Source organism: Procambarus clarkii, chromosome 27, assembly GCF_040958095.1.
Source record: "Procambarus clarkii isolate CNS0578487 chromosome 27, FALCON_Pclarkii_2.0, whole genome shotgun sequence".
Lineage (NCBI taxonomy): Eukaryota > Metazoa > Arthropoda > Malacostraca > Decapoda > Cambaridae > Procambarus > Procambarus clarkii.
The window spans coordinates 3,081,088-3,100,925 of NC_091176.1; the positions used below are offsets into that span (position 1 = coordinate 3,081,088).

Sequence of the window (19,838 nt, forward strand, 5' to 3'; positions counted from 1 at the left end):
GCCTTCTGCAGTTACCTTAGGTACAGTTAATAATAGTCCAGTTAATAGGTACCCCGGGAGTAACTCCCGGGAACCAATTTACTATGTGAACGGAAGCATGAGATGAAAGGAAACGTGCCCGATCATTTGAGCACGTTTGAGGAGCTGCCTCGTATGGGCCAACAGGCTTTCTGTAGTTTTACCTTCATTCTTATGTTCTTATCATTTCTGTCCCGCTCGGGAATCGATCTCGGGGTTCTGGGAATTATGAGTCGAAGCCGTATCCAGCTGTACTACGAGCGTTTTCTTAAATAATATTGCAGATTTGTATGCCATTGATTTATTGTATGTTCTCAAAAAAATTGTTACAAAACGCTTATATACATTATTCGTAAATAAATAATATCAATAAAGTATTAGACTCGTACTGGCCTTTAATGATCAAATCAACAATTGCTTGTAGCCAACATCTTTTATGTCCAGATCATGTTGTGTTGTATACATTAATACAATATTTGGCCATTTTGCTTTTTTTATGAGTATTTCGTAACACTGTAATATTTAGTAAAAATAATATTGAATTGGAAGCTTTTCATATATATTATATAGGAATTACTAATCGTATATCAGTAGCTTTTATAGTTATGTGAACTGTTTTCAGTGATACGATGGCTTTGTTTACGTTCAAAATGGCGAAGACGTACGGCGACAAGCCTGTTAGCTTTCAACTTGAGGAAAATGGGGAATTTTGGTGTATTGGATCAGAGGTATGAACTATTGCTGTTGGTGCTATTGATACTTTAGTAGTTCTGCTGATATTTTATCAAATTACTTGGGTATAGCGTCAGAGATGTAGCGAAAATGCTGTACCACTTAGTATTTTTGCCCTCTGGATCTTTTAATGAATTTACCCGAGACCACAATCTATCAAGTGGCGTTGACGAGGACAAGAAGCCGGCGGCTTGTCAAAGTTTCCTCCATTTGTTCTGGTGATTTTATCAAGCTGGATTTGAAAATTCAGCCGTGTTTTGGCATTTACAGCTTCGGCGGGTAGACGGTTTCATGGGTTTAATTCATAACTTTTTATGAGAGTTTATAATCCTTTCTTTAATGAAGACAGTAATTAAAGCCATAAAGCTTGCACAATCTGTCAACTAATACAAGACCATTGTGGGGCTTATCTTTACCAGATCCATACATTCATTCACATATCTTATGTGCAATCTTCTGCACATCAAAATGCAAAACGCTGTTTCATTTCCAGTTTATTTAAAATCTGAACTAATGAACGGAGACAAAAATTGAACTCCTGAAAGCTTCATAAAGTGATTGATTGGAAGCAATGAGCTGAAAAGTGATTGAATCTGTTTATAGATTGGCTTTTCACCCATTGCATTGGTCGACACACTATATGAATCTGACCAACTGCCAGATGGGTCAGCCATGTGTTGTCTCCAAAATGGTCAACTATTTTGGAATAGCCGAACACCTAAAGAATATTGTTGAAAACATCTTGGTAACTTATTAAATAAAATTTATTTATATGTTGGAAGATAGACATAATCGGGATCTATATGTAAAACCTCTACCATAAAAATATTTTAAGTAAAATCAAAGTTATATGTAGTTGTATAAAGATGGCAGTTTTCATCGCTCATCGAGCTCATAACCCCACAATGTTCATCTCAAAATAATGTTTATTCATCCATATTCGTTAATAAACATAAGAGTTTTATGTGTCATAAGGAAGATAAAAATATAAGCTTCATTTTCACTTCAACCTGACCATTGACATATTTTAAATTAAAGCGAAGATAGGTATATATTATAATCCCCGAGCTCCAACCCCGCACAAACTGATCGACAGAGCAATTCTCTCTCTCAGATCAATGTTTATTTCATGTAAATTTGTTAATAAACATAAATGTTTTATATGTCTCAAGAAAGATAGAAATATAAGCTTAATTTTAAATGCTTTACAATAGACATATCTAAAGCTCAAGTGAAGATACATATGTTTTTATAGTGGCTTTTAGTAGCTTGTTGGTCATAGAGTGCAGACGCCTACGCACTGGCCGATATATTGTGTAAGTAACAAATATACGCTAATAAAGCCTAAAATATTATATTTCTTCAGAAAGGCATAGATATAAACATTATTGTGAGTGACCAAAGGAAATATATGTTGTTGAGAACAAAGATATATCAATTTTAAAATAAGCTCCCATAGCGACTCGCCCCATCTATTGAAGATGCTGTCGCTCTAATGACCCAAAGCTACTCAAAGCCTCTTAGCATTACATAAGTAATGAAGAAATGTGGTATATTCACTCACTATAATGTTGATGCTGAATGCAGAACATGAGAAAACATAATTTTACTCTGAAATAATATCATTTCATAATTAAATAAGTAAATACTAGTATGTGGCATCAAATGAAGTCGATGGTCCAAGTGGCAATGTTGTGGAGCGACTTATCCACGATATATTGTTGTCTGGAAAGTGTTTGCTGGCATATCGGTCTTCTGCACACAGTGATCCAGTCGTCGCATTTCTCTGCTCAAATTAGTGCAAATTTAATTTATGATATTACCAAGTAGAATGCGTGTTTTTAATAATATCTAACATAACTAGCCAGAAAACATTCAAGATTTATTTAAAAGACATGTTGTTAAAACAACTCCATGGGACAATAGTGTTGTTATATAGTTACTAATCATTATTCGTTGGTATGCGTTCGCTACTTAAACTACCATGTACTGTACTTAACGAGTACCTCGACTCGGTATGAACAACCGTGGACATTTGAACAATTGATGGATGAACAACCGTGGACATCTAAAAGAGAAAACTGGACTGTTTTCTAAGCGAAGTGCCGGACCAACCGGGCTGTGGTGGGTATGTGGGCCTTCGTGCCGCTCCAAGCAACAGCCTGGTGGACCAAACTCTCACAAGTCGAGCCTGCCCTCGGGCCGGGCTTGGGGAGTAGAACAACTCCCAGAACCCCATCAAGCAGGTACTCGAGGTTTGTCTCAGTGCTCGAGTTTGTTGATACATGTATGGGATAACGAGCGCGTGGTTCTGTTCTGCCAGGCGAGGGGCGGGGTGCTGGGCGTGGCCCATACAGTTTACCAGCATCTCCCTGCCTAGTGATGATCGTGGTTGAATATTGTATTGGGAGGACAATAGGATGAATGGTGGGGGAGACTGGACGGATGGTGAGGGGACTGGATGGATGGATGGTGAGGGGACAGGGTAGATGGATGGTAAGGGGACTGGATGGATGGATGGATGGTGAGGGGATTGAATGGATGGATGGTAAGGGGACTGGATGGATGGATGGATGGTGAGGAGATTGAATGGATGGATGGTGAGGGACTGGGTGGATGGATAGTGAGGGGACAGGGTAGATGGATGGTGAGGGGACAGGGTAGATGGATGGTGAGGGGACAGGGTAGATGGATGGTGAGGGGACAGGGTAGATGGATGGTGAGGGGGACTGGAAGAATGGATGGTGAGGGGACTGGGTAGAGGGATGGTGAAGGGACTGGATGGATGGATGGATGGTGAGGGGAATTGGATGGATGGGGGGAACAGGATGGATGGATGGTGGGGGGGGGAAGTGGATGGATGGATGGATAGTGGGGGGGAACTGGATGGGAGCCGGTTGGTCGAGCGGACAGCACGCTGGACTTGTGATCCTGTTACGGGTTCGATTCCAGGCGCCGGCAAGAAACAATGGGCAGAGTTTCTTTCACCCTATGCCCCTGTTACTTAGCAGTAAAATAGGTACCTGGGAGTTAGTCAGCTGTCACGGGCTGCTTCCTGGGGGTGGAGGCCTGGTCGAGGACCGGGCCGCGGGGACACTAAGCCCCGAAATCATCTCAAGATAACCTCAAGATATGGTGGCGGGATCTGGATGGATGTATGGTGGGGGATCTGGATGGATGTATGGTGGGGGGGATCTGGATGGATGGATGGTAGGGGACTGGATGGATGGATGGTGGGGGGATCTGGATGGATGGATGGTGGGGGATCTGGATGGATGGATGGATGGATGGATGGGGTGGATCTGGATGGATGGATGGTAGGGGACTGGATGGATGGATGGTGGGGGGAACTGGATGGATGGATGGTAGGGGACTGGATGGATGGATGGTAGGGGACTGGATGGATGGATGGTAGGGGGAACTGGATGGATGGATGGTAGGGGGAACTGGATGGATGGATGGTAGGGGGAACTGGATGGATGGATGGTAGGGGGAACTGGATGGATGGATGGTAGGGGGAACTGGATGGATGGATGGTGGGGGGAATCTGGATGGATGGATGGTGGGGGACTGGATGGATGGATGGTAGGGGGAACTGGATGGATGGATGGTGGGGGGAATCTGGATGGATGGATGGTGGGGGACTGGATGGATGGATGGTAGGGGAACTGAATGGATGGATGGTAGGGGGAACTGGATGGATGGATGGTGGGGGGAATCTGGAAGAATGGTAGATTGGCAGGTTGCAAAGTGGGTGGATAGGCGGGCAACAGTGGTCAGGCAGGTGGCAGTGTGTGCAGGTGGGCAGTAGTGAGATGGTTGGCAGAGTTGACACCCCCCTTCTCCCACTACCTCCATCACCCCATCCCTCACTCTCCCCGCTACCTCTATCCCCACCATCCTCTCTCTCCCCGCTACCTCCATCCCCTCATCCTGCACACCTGACCTCCCCCCCCCCCCAGCTGTACCCCTCCCAGCCATATAGACAGTGAGTTTCCTTGCTATCAGCTGATGGATCAGGAGGCAGACTCCCAGAGCGCCTGTCATTAACACTATATTCCGGTGACGACGCAGCATTGCGTCGTCCATTTAGTAGACGGACTTTCTTTTAACGACGCAGCATTACGTCGTCAGCGGCGGCAAGTTGGCGGCGGCTTCGGGAGGGGCGCACTGCAGTTTTGGACATTATATGCATATACCCCTGTAGGAATTATATGCATATAGTTCCCTGTAGGGAACTTCATTGGGAATACTGTCTCCACTCGATCATCCGGACTATATGGGAAGGACCCCCAGCCGGATTATCACGTGTTCCGGATAATGGTACTTTTTCACCTACAAGTCCAAAAGTGACCATTTCCAACTATTTTTATACTACAAACATAATTTGAATTGCCTTGTCACATATAATTATTAAATATTCTACTAGAAACCTCAACTTACCTTGTTGGTGTTCGTCTTCTTGATTGATGCCACACATCTTGAAGTTAAGAATTCTTGCAATTTACGTAACCTATACTAACACAACACCAAAATTAACACTTAAAATTACTGTACAGTTCATTAAGCAAAGTTAGTTTTGACTGCCAGCTGCTGAAGCCTCACTGGTTGAAGGCACTTGGGTTGCCTGTGAGGCCTCACTTGTTAAAGGCGCTTGCTTGCCTGTGATGCCTCACTTGAAGGCATTTGTCTTGCCTGTGATGCTTCACTTGTTGAGGTGTATAACACGTAACTTGTCTTTAATTGTTAGGACAACCTTCTTCCTCTTAACACCTCCAGAATGATTGATGCTGCTACCAGACATAGTCTTGGCCAAAAATGTTCAAAGTTACTATGAAAATAAAAAAGTTATTTAAAAAAATATTTTACTAATGGCACAGCACTGTGTATAACAAGAGGAACAGGAGCACATGGGTTAACCAGTGTTGGAAGGGTCCACTTGGGGCAGCTATAGCACGTTATGTAGGCCACCAGGAGGAAAAAAACTCACAATATTTTTGAAGGAAACTTCAGCCTGTGCGCATTGTTTTTAGGAAACCTATATATTTGTTATTACATAATTACTAGTACTTATTGCATTTGTTTTTGGCTATGATGAATTGTTCTAAAATTAATGGTAATTCCTGTACCCAGGTGGTCCCTCCCGACACTTCCATCCCACCCACCCGACAGCACCCACCCACCCCACCCCCTCCTCCACCATGCATCTCGAGCCACAGGCAGAGGGGATTAATATGGTAAGGCCTGCCCCATGGCTTTCATATCCAGACAATTCTATGATTATCCGGCTGACTGTCCAGATAGTGTAACATCAGCAGCAATTTAACCGACTCCAATTTTTTATCCAGCTAAACCAGCTTTTATCCAGCTCCCATGGCCATTTTGGCCGGATATTGAGATAACTTTATCTTGTCACGATTTTGGCTGTATAAGGGCGTTTTCTGGATGTTCGAATCCGGGATAATCGTGTGGTTACAGTACATTGATACCAAAATGAAACGCCTATAACCAAAATTGAGGTAACAAAGTTGAAAAAGAGTACAGGCATACCTCAGAATAAGAGTTTAATCCGTTCCTGGAGACGCCTCGCCTTCCGAAAACTCGCATTCCGAAGTTAATTTCCCCATAAGAAATAAAGGGAAATGAATTAATCCGTTCCTGACTACCCCAAAAACCCCACATCAAACTAAATTTTTATACCTAATTCATCTAAATAAACCTACAAAACTGTGTTCCAGTTATTACTTACCTTGCTGTCGAGTGCTGTAGGCGTATGGAAGATGGTGAGGAGGGGGGAGGAGGAGAGGAGTTACTGTTTGGAAGGGGAGTCCCCTTCCATAATCACATCACATAACCCCATGCCTTGTAACACTATGGATACTACTTCTCTTTCTAAATTTTTCAAACCAGCCCCTGCTTGCCTTAAACTCTTTCTTATCTGCATCACTCGTTGCATGGGTATTCTTTAGAAGGTCTTCGTGCAACACCCTGGCTTTCTCACAAATAATGGCCTCCGAAACACTATCACCCCTCAACTCCTTGTCGTGTATCCAAATTAATAACAACTTTTCCACTTCTTCAAGTATTTGTGGTCTTTGTGCCGTTAATGTTCTTACTCCTTTTGCCACTTTAGCACCCATAATCTTATTTTTCTTCTTAAGTATAGTGCATATTGTTGATGTGGCTTTGTTGTACTGCCTACAAAGTTCAACAACACGTGTACCGTTCTCATGCTTCCGAATGATCTCTTGTTTCTCCTCTATTGTCATCCTCACATGAGCTTTCTGGCCTTTATCCTTACCACTGGCTTTCTTGGGACCCATGGTGAGATATATAATAACAAATTGTATAGACAAATCACCAAAAATCCAACAAAACACTGAAAATCCGCGAGAAGAATTGATGTGGGGGTAGTCACTGAGCGCGAGACAATAATAAACTGAGGGGCGGCGGGGCGGAGGGGCGACGAACGCGCAAGGTCGGCTGTACGCGTATCAACAAACTCGCGTCCAAACTCGCCTCCCGAAGTAACCCTCGCCTTCTGAGACAAATTTTTGGAGTAAATACACCTCGCCTTCCGAAAACCTCGCATACAGGGACAATCGCATTCCGAGGTACCACTGTATACCCATTTTATTAGCGCCCATTGGGGTAGCACTCCATCACTTTCTCTGCTGTGGGTGGCACACCGGGCTTTATATTTGCATATACAGTGGTACCTCGCATAGCGAATTTCATCCGTTCCGGCACCGTGTTCGTCATGTGAAACAGACGTCATACAAAACGAATGTCCCCATTAATCACTGTGATGCATTGTTTATTGTGAAATTCCCCCAGTGTGCATGACATCAAGTGTTCCCCGAAAATAATTTTTCTTTGTAAAATGATAAATTCCCTGCCCTGAATACGTCTATGTAAAAATAATTACCAAATTCCATTTACTTTGGCTGTGAAGACATGGACAAGGTGCCCTGTGACGTCATCAGGGGCTGGTCGCCCGTGTGTGAAGCTCTCAGACACGGTCGCTTGGGCCATTCAAGCACCGCGTGTTGCCACAAATATATTTTCAAATATTTGTTCTATGTATTTCCAGTGCGGTTTTGTTTGTTTCTTTTATCGTATATGATGCATATATGTGTCCTTTACAATATGTATACAGTAGAATGTTCATAATGTTCCATGGAACTGTGATACATGTGTCAGTAATGTGTCCACAATAAATGTTTATTGTCACAATATTATGTGATAAAAATTCACTAAAGTTACAATATGTACAGTTTCACATACTATTTACACAGTAACACTGTATTACACACTCAGTACTTTGGAGGTGCATAATAATCAACGAAGTATTCCATGGTACACAGCGCGACTTTGCTCTCGTTGCATCAGCTACAGATAGATTTTCGCTTCCTGTTTCATCGTTCTGTGTGCTTGCAAATAATGCACTCGCGTGCACCCTTGGCTTTAGTACTTGTAGGTGGTATGTAGCCATGATTGTAAAGCATAAGGTAGTATTGAAATGATTATAGGAAAAGGTTAAATTGTAAGGTAGTCTTGAAAAGATCGCTTTGTAGGGTCCCACACAGGAAGAGATTCAGCTAGCCTCAAAGAGTGTCTGTCAGTCAGGAAGAGATTCAGCCATTCTTGAAAATATCTATGGAAAACACCACCATGGAAGCCGCTAACACTGTTAGCGGCTTCCGCTAACAGTGTTAGTGGAAGGCGCCATATTATTCATCTATGCTACTTATATCAGATGCATCATCACTGAATGCGGAAAACCATTCATCTATGTATCATCTATATAAATTGGAAATGGCAAGGGTGGGGCTTAGAGCTACAACTGGATACGCTCGCTGTATCATGCTCATAGGTGCTGTATCACTTGCATCCGACCGTTGTGTTAAGTCCTTATTGCGCCTAGCTTCACCAATATTATGACCCTTATATTCTTCAAACAATAAGGTCTGAATTTCACCGACTGAGCGCAATCTTTCAACACTGTGTCGGACAGGTGTTTGGGAGCCAGAGGCACGTGTGCCACAAATGGTTGCTCACGCAGTACTAACCCAGCCAGCAGCCCTAGTCTTTCATATTTGTTATAGCAAAAGGTTCGTTCAGTGTTTGTCGGGTAGGCTGCTCCATTATGACAGTCTTTCTTTGTTTCAAATGTGTTCAATTTGTTTTGTATTTGTCATTTACTTCTCAATGATGGAGGTTACCTTACCTTACCTTGAGGTGCTTCCGAGGCTTAGCATCCCTGCGGCCCAGTCGTCAACTATGCCTCCTGGTTGCTGGACTGATCAACCAGGTTGTTGGACGCGGCTGCTCGCAGCCTGACGTATGAGTCGGATACCTGGTTGATCAGGTATCCTTTGGAGGTGCTTATCCAGTTCTCTCTTGAACACTGTGAGGGGTCGGCCAGTTATGTCCCTTATGTGTAGCGGAAGCGTGTTGAACAGGGAGCCGATTGGCCGAGCGGACAGCACGCTGGACTTGTGATCCTGTGGTCCTGGGTTCGATCCCAGGCGCTGGCGAGAAACAATGGGCAGAGTTTCTTTCACCCTATGCCCCTGTTACCTAGCAGTAAATAGGTACCTGGGTGTTAGTCAGCTGTCACGGGCTGCTTCCTGGGGGTGGAGGCCTGGTCGAGGACCGGGCCGCAGGGACACTAAAGCCCCGAAATCATCTCTAGATAACCTCAAGATAACAGTCTCGGGCCTCTGATGTTGATAGAGTTCTCTCTCAGAGTACCTGTTGCTTCTCTACTTTTCAACGGGGGTATTCTGCACATCCTGCCATGTCTTCTGGTCTCATGTGATGTTATTTCTGTGTGCAGGTTTGGGACCAGCCCCTCTAATATTTTCCACATGTAAATTATTATGTATCTCTCCTGCCTGCGCTCAAGGGAGCACAGATTTAGGCTCTTTAGTCGGTCCCAATAGTTTAGATGTTTTACTGAGTGGATTCTAGCAGTAAAGGATCTCTGCATGCTCTCCAGGTCAGCAATTTCTCCAGCTTTGAAAGGGGCTGTCATTGTGCAGCAGTACTCCATTCTAGAGAGCACAAGTGTTTTGAAAAGTATCATCATCGGTATAGCATCTCTAGTGTGAAAAGTTCTTGTTATCCAACCTGTCATTTTTCTTGCAGTTGTGACGGCTACTTTATTGTGTTCTTTAAAGGTAAGGTCTTCCAACATGAGTACACCCAGATCCTTTACTTTCCCTTTTCGTTCTATGTTATGATTTGCCTGGGTTTTGTACGTGGTTTCCGTTTTTATATTTTCATTTTTGCCATAGCGCATGAGCTGGAACTTATCTTCGTTAAACACCATATTATTTTCCGTAGCCCATAGAAAGACCTGATCTACATCTGATTGGAGGTTTGCCGTGTCCTCTATGTTGCCTACTTTCATGAAGATCCTAGTGTCATCTGCATAGGATGATACAGTGCTATAGGTTGTGTTCTTGTCTATGTCCGATATGAGGATGAGAAAAAGTACTGGAGCAAGCACAGTACCCTGGGGACTGAGCTCTTCATGGTTGATGGGCTGGATTTTATTTTGTTGACTATTTATTTTTTTATTTTGTGGAGCAGCCGACCCGACAAACACTGAACGAACCTCTATGGCATTTGTCCATTTATCAAATTGTTTCAACTTTTTTTTTTTTTAGCGCGAAAGTGTTAAGAAACATGGAGCAGCCTACCTGTAGACCACCGAACGAACCTTTATGACATTTGTTCTAGTTTTCAAAATTCTTCATTTTTTTTATATGTTTTTTTATGTAAGAAACATGGAGCAGCCTACCTGCCGACACCACTGAGCAAACCTTTTGCTATAAGACAAATGAAAAATAAATATTGAACACATTTGAAGAAAGGAAAATGTCATAAAGGTTTGTTCAGTGTATGTAAGGTAGGCTGCCCCATTATTGAGACGTAAATGACAAATACAAAACAAATGGAACACATTTGAAACAAAGAAAATTGTTATAATGGAGCAGCCTACCTGCCGAACACCGAACGAACTTTTTTGACATTTGTTGTATTTCAGAAATTTCATTTCTTTTTTCCTACAAAAACGTCAATGCTTTGCAACATCTCAGCAGTCACCCTTTTATATCCCAGCATCATTAGCATCTTTAAACAAGAACAACATAATTTATGTGCATCGTCGGAGGCGTCTAAGAATGTGCAAGAAGCAGCGCGACCCCACCATGTGGTGTTGACGTTACTCAAACCAGCGTTCGTCATACGGGACGATTTGATGCCGATCGGGCTGTTCGTTACCCAAAATGTTCACCTTTTGGGGCGAGCATTATGCAAGGTACCACTGAACTCCTGTAGGGAATTCTATTGCAAACACAATGATACCAAAATGAAAGACCTAGGACGAGAATTGAGGTGACCAATTTTCACCAAAGTGAAAAGAGTATACACATTTTATTGCTCTTGTGTGCTTCTGTTTCCTGCGGGTGGTAAGCCGGGTTTTTGGAGTTTATATGCATTTAGTCCTGTAGAGAATTTTATTACAAACACATTGATATCAAATTGAAAAACCTAGGACGAGAATTGAGATGACACGGTTGAAAAGAGTATACACTTTTCAGTATTACTGCACACTCTAGTGGAAGGCCAGGCGCCCCTTGGGGGATGGCTTAGCACTCTCTTCTGGGTAATCTCGGCCTGCTTTCATCATGTCGGCGGGTGGAGCGTGCTGCAGTTTTTTACATTACATGCATATATTCCTGTTGGGAATTCTATTGCGAACACATTGATACCAAAATGAAAGACCTAGGACGAGAATTGAGGTGACCAAAGTGAAAGGGGTGTACACATTTTATCGCTCTTGCGTGCTCCCGGGTAACATGCTCTCACTTTCATTTTTTGTTGCGGATGGTGCGCTGGGCTTTTGGACTTTATATGCCTTTAGTCCTGTAGAGAATTCTATTGCAAACACAATGATACCAAATTGAAAAACCTTGGACGAGAATTGAGGTGACAAATGAATTGAGGCAGAAACAAATGGGCAAAGTTTCTTTCACCCTGAATGCCCCTGTTACCTAGCAGTAAATAGGTACCTGGGTGTTAGTCAGCTGTCACGGGCTGCTTCCTGGGGGTGGAGGCCTGGTCGAGGACCGGGCCGCGGGGACACTAAAGCCCCGAAATCATCTCAAGATAACCTCAAGATAACAAAGTTGAAAAGAGTATACACTTCAGAATTACTGCGCTCTTCCGTGAAACACTGAAACCCACCTGGGGTAGTGCGGGGCTTGCTCGCCCAGTGCGCGCGAGTGTTAAACTTTTATTGTTTACTGACGGGTTGCGACTGTGAAAGCCTGATTGACTGTTAAATTGTGACTGTTAAATGCCTAACAGGTTGCTACTACAACAGTGAATGCTTGACTGCCTTTGGTTATGACTGTCTGTGACTGGTCTTGACCAAATGCTTGACTGACATGTTGTGACTGTAACAGACAGGTTCTGACTGGCTGCCACATAACAGGATGTGAAATGTGTAAAAGGATAATCTGGAACCAGTGATGCAGATATGAATCACTAGTGATGATATTTCTCCATCCTGAACTTCATCCCGTTAATCGTAGTTCTCTGCTTCCTATCCTTTACCCCACTGATGTTAATTACTTCCAATCCTTCAACCAGTTTTGTTAGCTTTTTGCTTCCTGTGCTTTGACTAGTTTAGTTTGTGTACCAGTGTTGGGAATTCCAAATGTTATAAGTCTGTCTGCAGTATATGCAGGTTCTCTTAAGTTGTGTTTATTTTGCCCATAACATACCCTTCAAACCTTGCAAATGTATCTGTCATAGATATTTCTTCTCCACCAATATTGAAATGAAAACCATTATTGGTATGAACTGTGAACCTTGAGCTCTTAAGTTTTATGTATTTTATTGAAATTAACCAAAATTAAACATTTCAGGTTGGCAACTACCTGCGTCTGTTCCGTGGGTCATTGTATAAAAAATTTCCTGGCATGTACAGACGCTCCATCACCAATGACGAACGAAAAAAGTTAATGGAACTTGGTAAGAGTATATTATATACACACCCTTGTATCTCCTTGCTGGTTAGGTATTCTTGGTAGAGATGCTTTATTTTTTAATTTTTCTTGGGGAAGCCCCGTCGGCTCCTCCAGAGCTATCCCAGGCTGAATGGATATGTATATCTTTCTGGCATCAGTCAATGCATGGAGTTCTTGCCTACCGGGGACCACGAGCCAGAACCTGGCCCCTCTAGAGAGGCACGAGGAGCAATGGTCTGAACCTGGCCCCCTCAGAGAGGCATGGGGAGCAATGACCTATAGAAACCCCGGTGTGGTGGGAAACATTTTATGTCTGCCATCGATCGGGTCAGGCACCCAGAAAGGTAAGCATCCCAAAACAAACTCCTATTCTGGTAATGTTTGCTACCAAAAGTTGAACAAGTGGATAGAACTGCACAAACAGAAACGAGCAAATGAGCATGACGTCATATGTCGCCGCGCTGCTGTCTGTGCAGCTCCCCCTTCCCCAGGAGGGGGAAGGGGGAGCCCCAGACCCCTCACGCCGGCTATCCACCCATCAGTTCTGAGGCTGGATGTCAAACAAAACATACAAAAAACCGCCGACCGCAGGGAGGGAGGGATGCCGGGGAGGCTCCATGTCTCGCCCAGAAAATGGCGTTTCATTACATTCAATGCTGGTTTTCTGGGGGAAAAGCCCCTTCGGCTCCCCAGAGCTGACTACCCACAGAGGAAAAAGATAGGGACTTACCTGGGAGGCGGTCGCTGCTCACTCCTCAACTCAAAGTCGAGACAAGTGTCTGCAACCGCCGACCTAAAGCGACTAGGCTCAGGAACGTTCACGAGATACCGAGCAGCCAGGACCCTATTCAACTGTCAAAATCCCCGAACCCGAATGTCAGCCAAAGACATGTTGCCAAACACGGCAGCAAGAGCAGCGAACTTGCGAACGTCATGAGCCTGGGGATAGACCACAGGCTGGCTAGCCTTAACAATCCAGCGGATGACCTGGGAGACCCGCACCCACGAACAGGGAAGAAGGGAAACCATATCAAAGTGTCCCCGGACACAGAAGCCATGGTGCACAAATAATGGCGAAGAGCTGCAACCGGACACAAAACATGATGCACCCCCCGACCTGACCAACCAAGCATCAACAACCCAAGGACCCCTTCGGAAAGCAGCAGTCTCATTCTTCACCAGAAAAGAAGGAGACGGCTGCAGACGGACAAATCGATTGCCGCGACCGAAAGAGCAGAAACCCGTGTGCCGGAGGAGGGCATGAAGCTCACTGACCCGACCCCCAGAGGCTAATGCCAATAGAAAAAGAGCCTTCGAAAAGCAATCCTGAACCGAAGGGGCCACAACAAACTGAGAAGAAAAAAATGAGAGCACCTTGTCCAATGACCAGGACGGCTCGATGGAGCATGAGCAGACTGGAGGTGAAACAGCACACGAGACAGCTTGCGAAATGGTGCAGACATAACGTCAATACCGAAAGCAAGCTGAAGCGGCTCCGCCAGTGCCGCACGATACGAGGTGACAATGTTAGGCATAAGATGACGGTGCTGGAACAACCAAGAGAGAAAGGACAACACAACCCTAACAGACAGCAAAACATAATGACGAAGACACAGAAAGAAACAGAAGGACCGCCAGGAAACTTCATACTGCCGCCTGGAGGAAGCCCGCAGGTGGGACACTACAAAGGAAACCCGCAGGTGGGACACTACAAAGGAAGCCCGCAGGTGGGACACTACAAAGGAAGCCACCTGATCACCATAGAGATGATGATAAACCCGAGTCAAAAATTCCTTATGCGAAGACTCGAGGAGAAGATTGAACCAGCCACGTTGTAACACCATAACGGTGTTTTGTATTTAATATGTATATACAACTTGAGTTAACTAGACAAGAGTTTGAGAGGCGACGTCTGTCGGCCTGTAGCCATTAAAAAAGTCACACCTCTTAAGTGTTAATGATGTCAAACTGACCTGTGGTCAGGTCGTGTGATCTGACTTGGCATCTGCTAAACTGATAATTGTAGCCAGGTAGCAGGGTGTGTCCTTCAGACAAGCCGCCGTTTAAGGTGTGGCTTAGTAGATGCCAAATAATATACACATGAAAAATACTGGAAGGCCAGGTCCCTAATCTACACAGTAAAATAACAACGTACTGGAGTGAACGATATGGAAGAAAATGCAGAATAGAACCAGTGAAGAGCAGAGGTGCCTAGGCACAATCAGAGAACACTGTATAAACATCAGAGGTCTGCGGCTGTTCAACATCCTCCCAGCGACTATAAGAAATATTGCTGGAACAACCGTGGACATCTTCAAGAGAAAACTAGACTGTTTTCTAAAAGACGTTCCGGACCAACCGGGCTGTGGTGAGTATGTGGGCCTGTGGGCCGCTCTAAGCAACAGCCTGGTGGACCAAACTCTCACAAGTCAAGCCTGGCCTTGGGCCAGGCTTGGGGAGTAGAAGAACTCCCAGAATCCCATCAAGCAGGTATCAAGCAGATATGGTCTGGAGCTATCAACTTGTGGGCTGAGTTTAGCTCTTAGGTTCGCAATAAATACCTAGGGAACGGTACATTCGAAAGCACAGCAGGAGGAGAGGAGAGGAGAGGAGAGGAGAGGAGAGGAGAGGAGAGGAGAGGAGAGAGGAGAGGAGAGAGGAGAGGAGAGAGGAGAGAGGAGAGGAAAGCAGAGCAGAGCAGAGCACGGCGGACAGTAACCGAGACAGGTTGTCAACTGGCCGGGGTGACTCTTCCTGTCAACTGTAGATACCCCCTCTCTCTATTCAACTTAGACACTTGGTGAGTGGACGTTAAGGTGACTTATTTCATGGTTCCCAAATTTAGATGTGTGATTATCAGGGGGGCAGTCAGCTGTAGTGTCCTCAATGTCTAGTGACTTACGTTGTTTATTAATCTGGAGTTCGATATTTTGAATTGTGATAATCATCATGAATTTATTGTTTAAATATATATTTGATTAAGTTACTTTTAATCTGATTTTTAATTCTGTTCCAAGGTCTTGGATTTTCGGATATAATATGCAAACTAGAGTGTAGAGTACTCTTGAGATTATTGACCTAAAGAATCTGGCATGGAACAAGATACAGAGGAAACATGCTAATAATGATATTTGATAACAGCTTAAAGTACAGACAAGTTCCATTCCTTGTCTTGTATGTGCCCCGGAAAAACCTCCAGGTTCGGACACCGAGCGAGCAGCGCCTGAAACCACAGCTGGGCCAGTTCGGCAGGACTGGTCGAGGTGGTGGTTCCTGTTCCTCTTTCCCCCGGTTCAGCTGTTGTTCCAGATCCTGGCTCGCTTGGAGACTTACCAGGGGTGAGCAGTTCTCTTAACCCCGTGATGGCCGGCCCAGCCATGGTTTCAGGCGCTGCTTGCCCGGTGTCCGAACCCGGAGGTTTTTCCGTGGCTCTGCCTTTTTCAGAATATCGTCCCGGCTCATTACAAGACTGGTTCGCCCTTCTCCTCGAGTCTTCGTGTTTGGTATTTTTGACTCGAGTTTATCACCATTTGTATGGTAATCAGGTGGCTTCATTGAGGGTGTCCCACCTGCGGGTTTTGTCTCGGCGGCAGTACAGGATGAAGTTTCTTGGTGGTCCTTCTGTTTCTTTTTGACTCTTCGTCGTTGTACTTCGCTTTTGGTTCGGGTAGTGTTGTCCGTTCTCTCATGGTTGTTCTAGGACCATCATCTTGTGCCGAATACTGTCGCCTCGTATTGTGTGGCGCTTGCGGAGCTGCTTCAGCTTGCTTTCGGGTATAAATGTTACTTCTGTGCCGTTTCGCAAGCTGTCTCGTGCGTTGTTTCACCTCCGCCTGCTCATGCGCCTTTGGACAGAGTGCTATCCTATCTGTCTTCTCCTTGGTTTGTTGTGGCCCCTTTGGTTCAGGGTTGTTTTTCGAAGGCTCTTCTGTTGGCATTGGCCTTTGGGGGTCGGGTTGGGGAGCTTCATGCTCTCTTCCGGCTCGGGTGTTTCTGCTCTTTCGGTCGTGGAGATAGGTTTGTTTGTGTGCAGCCGTCGCCATCTTTTCTGGTGAAGAATGAGACTGCTGCTTTCCAGAGGGGTCCTTGGGTTGTTAAAACATGGTTCGTTTGGCCGGGTGTGCATCATGTGTTGTCTGGTTGCGGCCCTCTGCCATTATTTGCGCACTACAGCTTGTGTGTCTGGGTACGCGCTTCGAGTTGATCTGCTTTCCCTTCCTCCCTGTTCGTGGGTACAGGTCTCTCAGGTCGTCCGCAGGGTTATTGAGAGTAACCAGCCTGTGGTCTATCTCCGTGCCCATGACGTTCGTAAGTTCGCTGCTCTTGTTGCCGTCTTTGGGAACATGTCCTGGTCTGACATCTGGGCACGGGGTTTTTGGCGGTCGACCAGGGTCCTGGCTGCACGCTACCCCGTTAATGTTCCTGTTAACGAGGTAGCATGTGTCGCTTTGTGTCGACTCAAAGGGTCGGGCCTGTGTCTCTTTGGGTCGGCGGCTGCAGCCTGTCTCGACTTCAAGTTGAGTTGTGGAGCACCGGCCGCCTCCTGGGTAAGTCCCCTTCTTTCCTTAGTCTTCGGTGAACTAGCTCCGGGGAGCCGTGGGGGCTCCCCAACATCCCTCCCTCCCTCCCTCCAGTCGGCGGTTTTTGCATATTTTGATATCCAGCCTCGGAACTGAGGTGTGGATTGCTGGCGCAGGGGTCTAGGGCTCCCCCTTTTTCCTTCCAGGGAGGGGGGAGCTGCCCAGACATGTGGCGTGGCTCGTGTGACGTCATGCTTGTTTGCTCGTTTTCAATTGGGGGAGTTCTGACCACTTGTTTCATTATTTTCGTTGGTTTCACCAGAATAGGGGTTTGTTTTGAGTCGCTTACCTTTCTGGGTGCCTGTCCCGGTTGATGGCAGATATAGAATGCTCCAAAATTATATGTGCATTTCTATGGGCCATAGCTCCACGTACCTCTCTGAGGGGGGCCAGGTTCTGGCCGTGGTCCCCGGTAGGCCTAGAACTCCACCCCCATCGACTGATGCCAAAAGTGAGGACTATCCCTATCAGCCTGGATAGCTCTGGGGTGCCTCCGGGGCACCTCTGGGGCTCGCCCAGAAAATGGCGTTTCATTTCATTCAATGCTGTTTTTTTTTCATATCGATAGGCATGCATGAATATTCATAGCTGCACTTTAACCACTGCACTGCCCGACAGTACTCGCGACAGGCGAAGCACAGACCGAGGAAATCCAATTTTATGATATCATACGAATCGAAACGCACAGCAGTTTGAGTATGAAATGGACATCTGGGACCTCCATTGAGAGGCAACCATCTTGAAAAAAATTCCCAGCATGCCCTACGGCTGCAGGCTGGCTCAGTTCTGAGTGAGCAACCAATGGTGGCGCACGTGCCTCTGGCTCCCAATCCCCTGTCTGCTTGCACAATGTGTTGGAGGATCGCTCTCTGTCAGTGAAATTCAAACCTTATTGTTTGAAGAACATGAGGGTTATGTTATTGATGAAGCTAGGCACAAGATACAAATGATACAGCACCGATGAGGACGATACAGCGAGCGTATCCAGTAGAGACCGAGCGCCACCCATGACCACCCTTGTCATCTCCAATTTGTATAGATGATACTATAGATGAATCATTTTCTGGGTTCAGTGATGATGCTTCTGATACAAGTAGCATTGATGAACAGTGTTAGCGGCTTCCATGGTGGAGTTTATTGCCAGTGGTGGTGGTGGTGGTGGTGGTGACAATAAAAGGAGCACGGGTGAATTCGAGAGGGAGGACTGTGATAATTTTTTTAACACAAACCACATTTTGATTATTCTGATGTTGGTGTTGCATCCACTATCCCATATACAGGTGAAGATATGAGTGATACCAGGTCAGATATGAGATACCAGGGTAGAATTTTGTCATTGATCATTTCCTAGATCGTTTCAAGACTACCTTACACATTGATCTATTCCTAGATCGTTTCAAGACTACCTTACACATTGATCTATTCCTAGATCGTTTCAAGACTACCTTACACTTCCCAAGCTTGGCTACATACCACCTACAGGAACTAAAGCCAAGAGTGTACGTGAGTGCATTGTTTGCAAGCACACAGAATGAAGAAACAGGAAGCGAAAATCTGTGTGTACCTGGTGCATCGAGTGCAAAGTTGCGCTGTGTACCATGGACTGCTTCTTTAATTATCACTCCCTTCCGAAGTACTGAGTGTGTAATACAGTGTTTGACTATAAATAGTGTAAGTGTACATAGTGTAAATGAATCGAATATTGAACAAGTACAGGCATACCTCAGAATAAGAGTTTAATCCGTTCCTGGAGACGCCTCGCCTTCCGAAAACTCGCATTCCGAAGTTAATTTCCCCATAAGAAATAAAGGGAAATGAATTAATCCGTTCCTGACTACCCCAAAAACCCCACATCAAACTAAATTTTTATACCTAATTTACCTAATTCATCTAAATAAACCTACAAAACTGTGTTCCAGTTATTACTTACCTTGCTGTCGAGTGCTGTAGGCGTATGGAAGATGGTGAGGAGGGGGGAGGAGGAGAGGAGTTACTGTTTGGAAGGGGAGTCCCCTTCCATAATCACATCACATAACCCCATGCCTACAAAGTTCAACAACACGTGTACCGTTCTCATGCTTCCGAATGATCTCTTGTTTCTCCTCTATTGTCATCCTCACATGAGCTTTCTGGCCTTTATCCTTACCACTGGCTTTCTTGGGACCCATGGTGAGATATATAATAACAAATTGTATAGACAAATCGCCAAAAATCCAACAAAACACTGAAAATCTGCGAGAAGAATTGATGTGGGGGTAGTCACTGAGCGCGAGACAATGGTAAACTGAGGGGCGGCGGGGCGGAGGGGCGACGATCGCCGAACCACCACGCGCTAGGTCGGCCTGTACGCGTATCAACAAACTCGCGTCCCGAAGTAACCCTCGCCTTCTGAGACAAATTTTTGGAGTAAATACTGCTCGCCTTCCGAAAACCTCGCATACAGGGACAATCGCATTCCGAG

At 45.2% G+C, this 19,838-nt stretch overlaps 1 protein-coding gene across 1 annotated transcript in view; it reads left to right on the plus strand.

Annotated features, from left to right (window-relative positions):
- Positions 1 to 590: 590 nt before the first annotated feature.
- The window catches only part of Snr1 (SWI/SNF related, matrix associated, actin dependent regulator of chromatin, subfamily b, member 1), a 100,792-nt gene continuing 81,544 nt past the window's right edge, over positions 591 to 19,838 (plus strand). The window contains exons 1-2 of the mRNA XM_069332252.1: positions 591 to 746; positions 12,696 to 12,801. Of these exons, the coding sequence (XP_069188353.1) occupies positions 648 to 746; positions 12,696 to 12,801 (205 nt within the window). The 5' untranslated portion in view covers positions 591 to 647. The remainder of the gene's footprint in view (positions 747 to 12,695; positions 12,802 to 19,838) is intronic.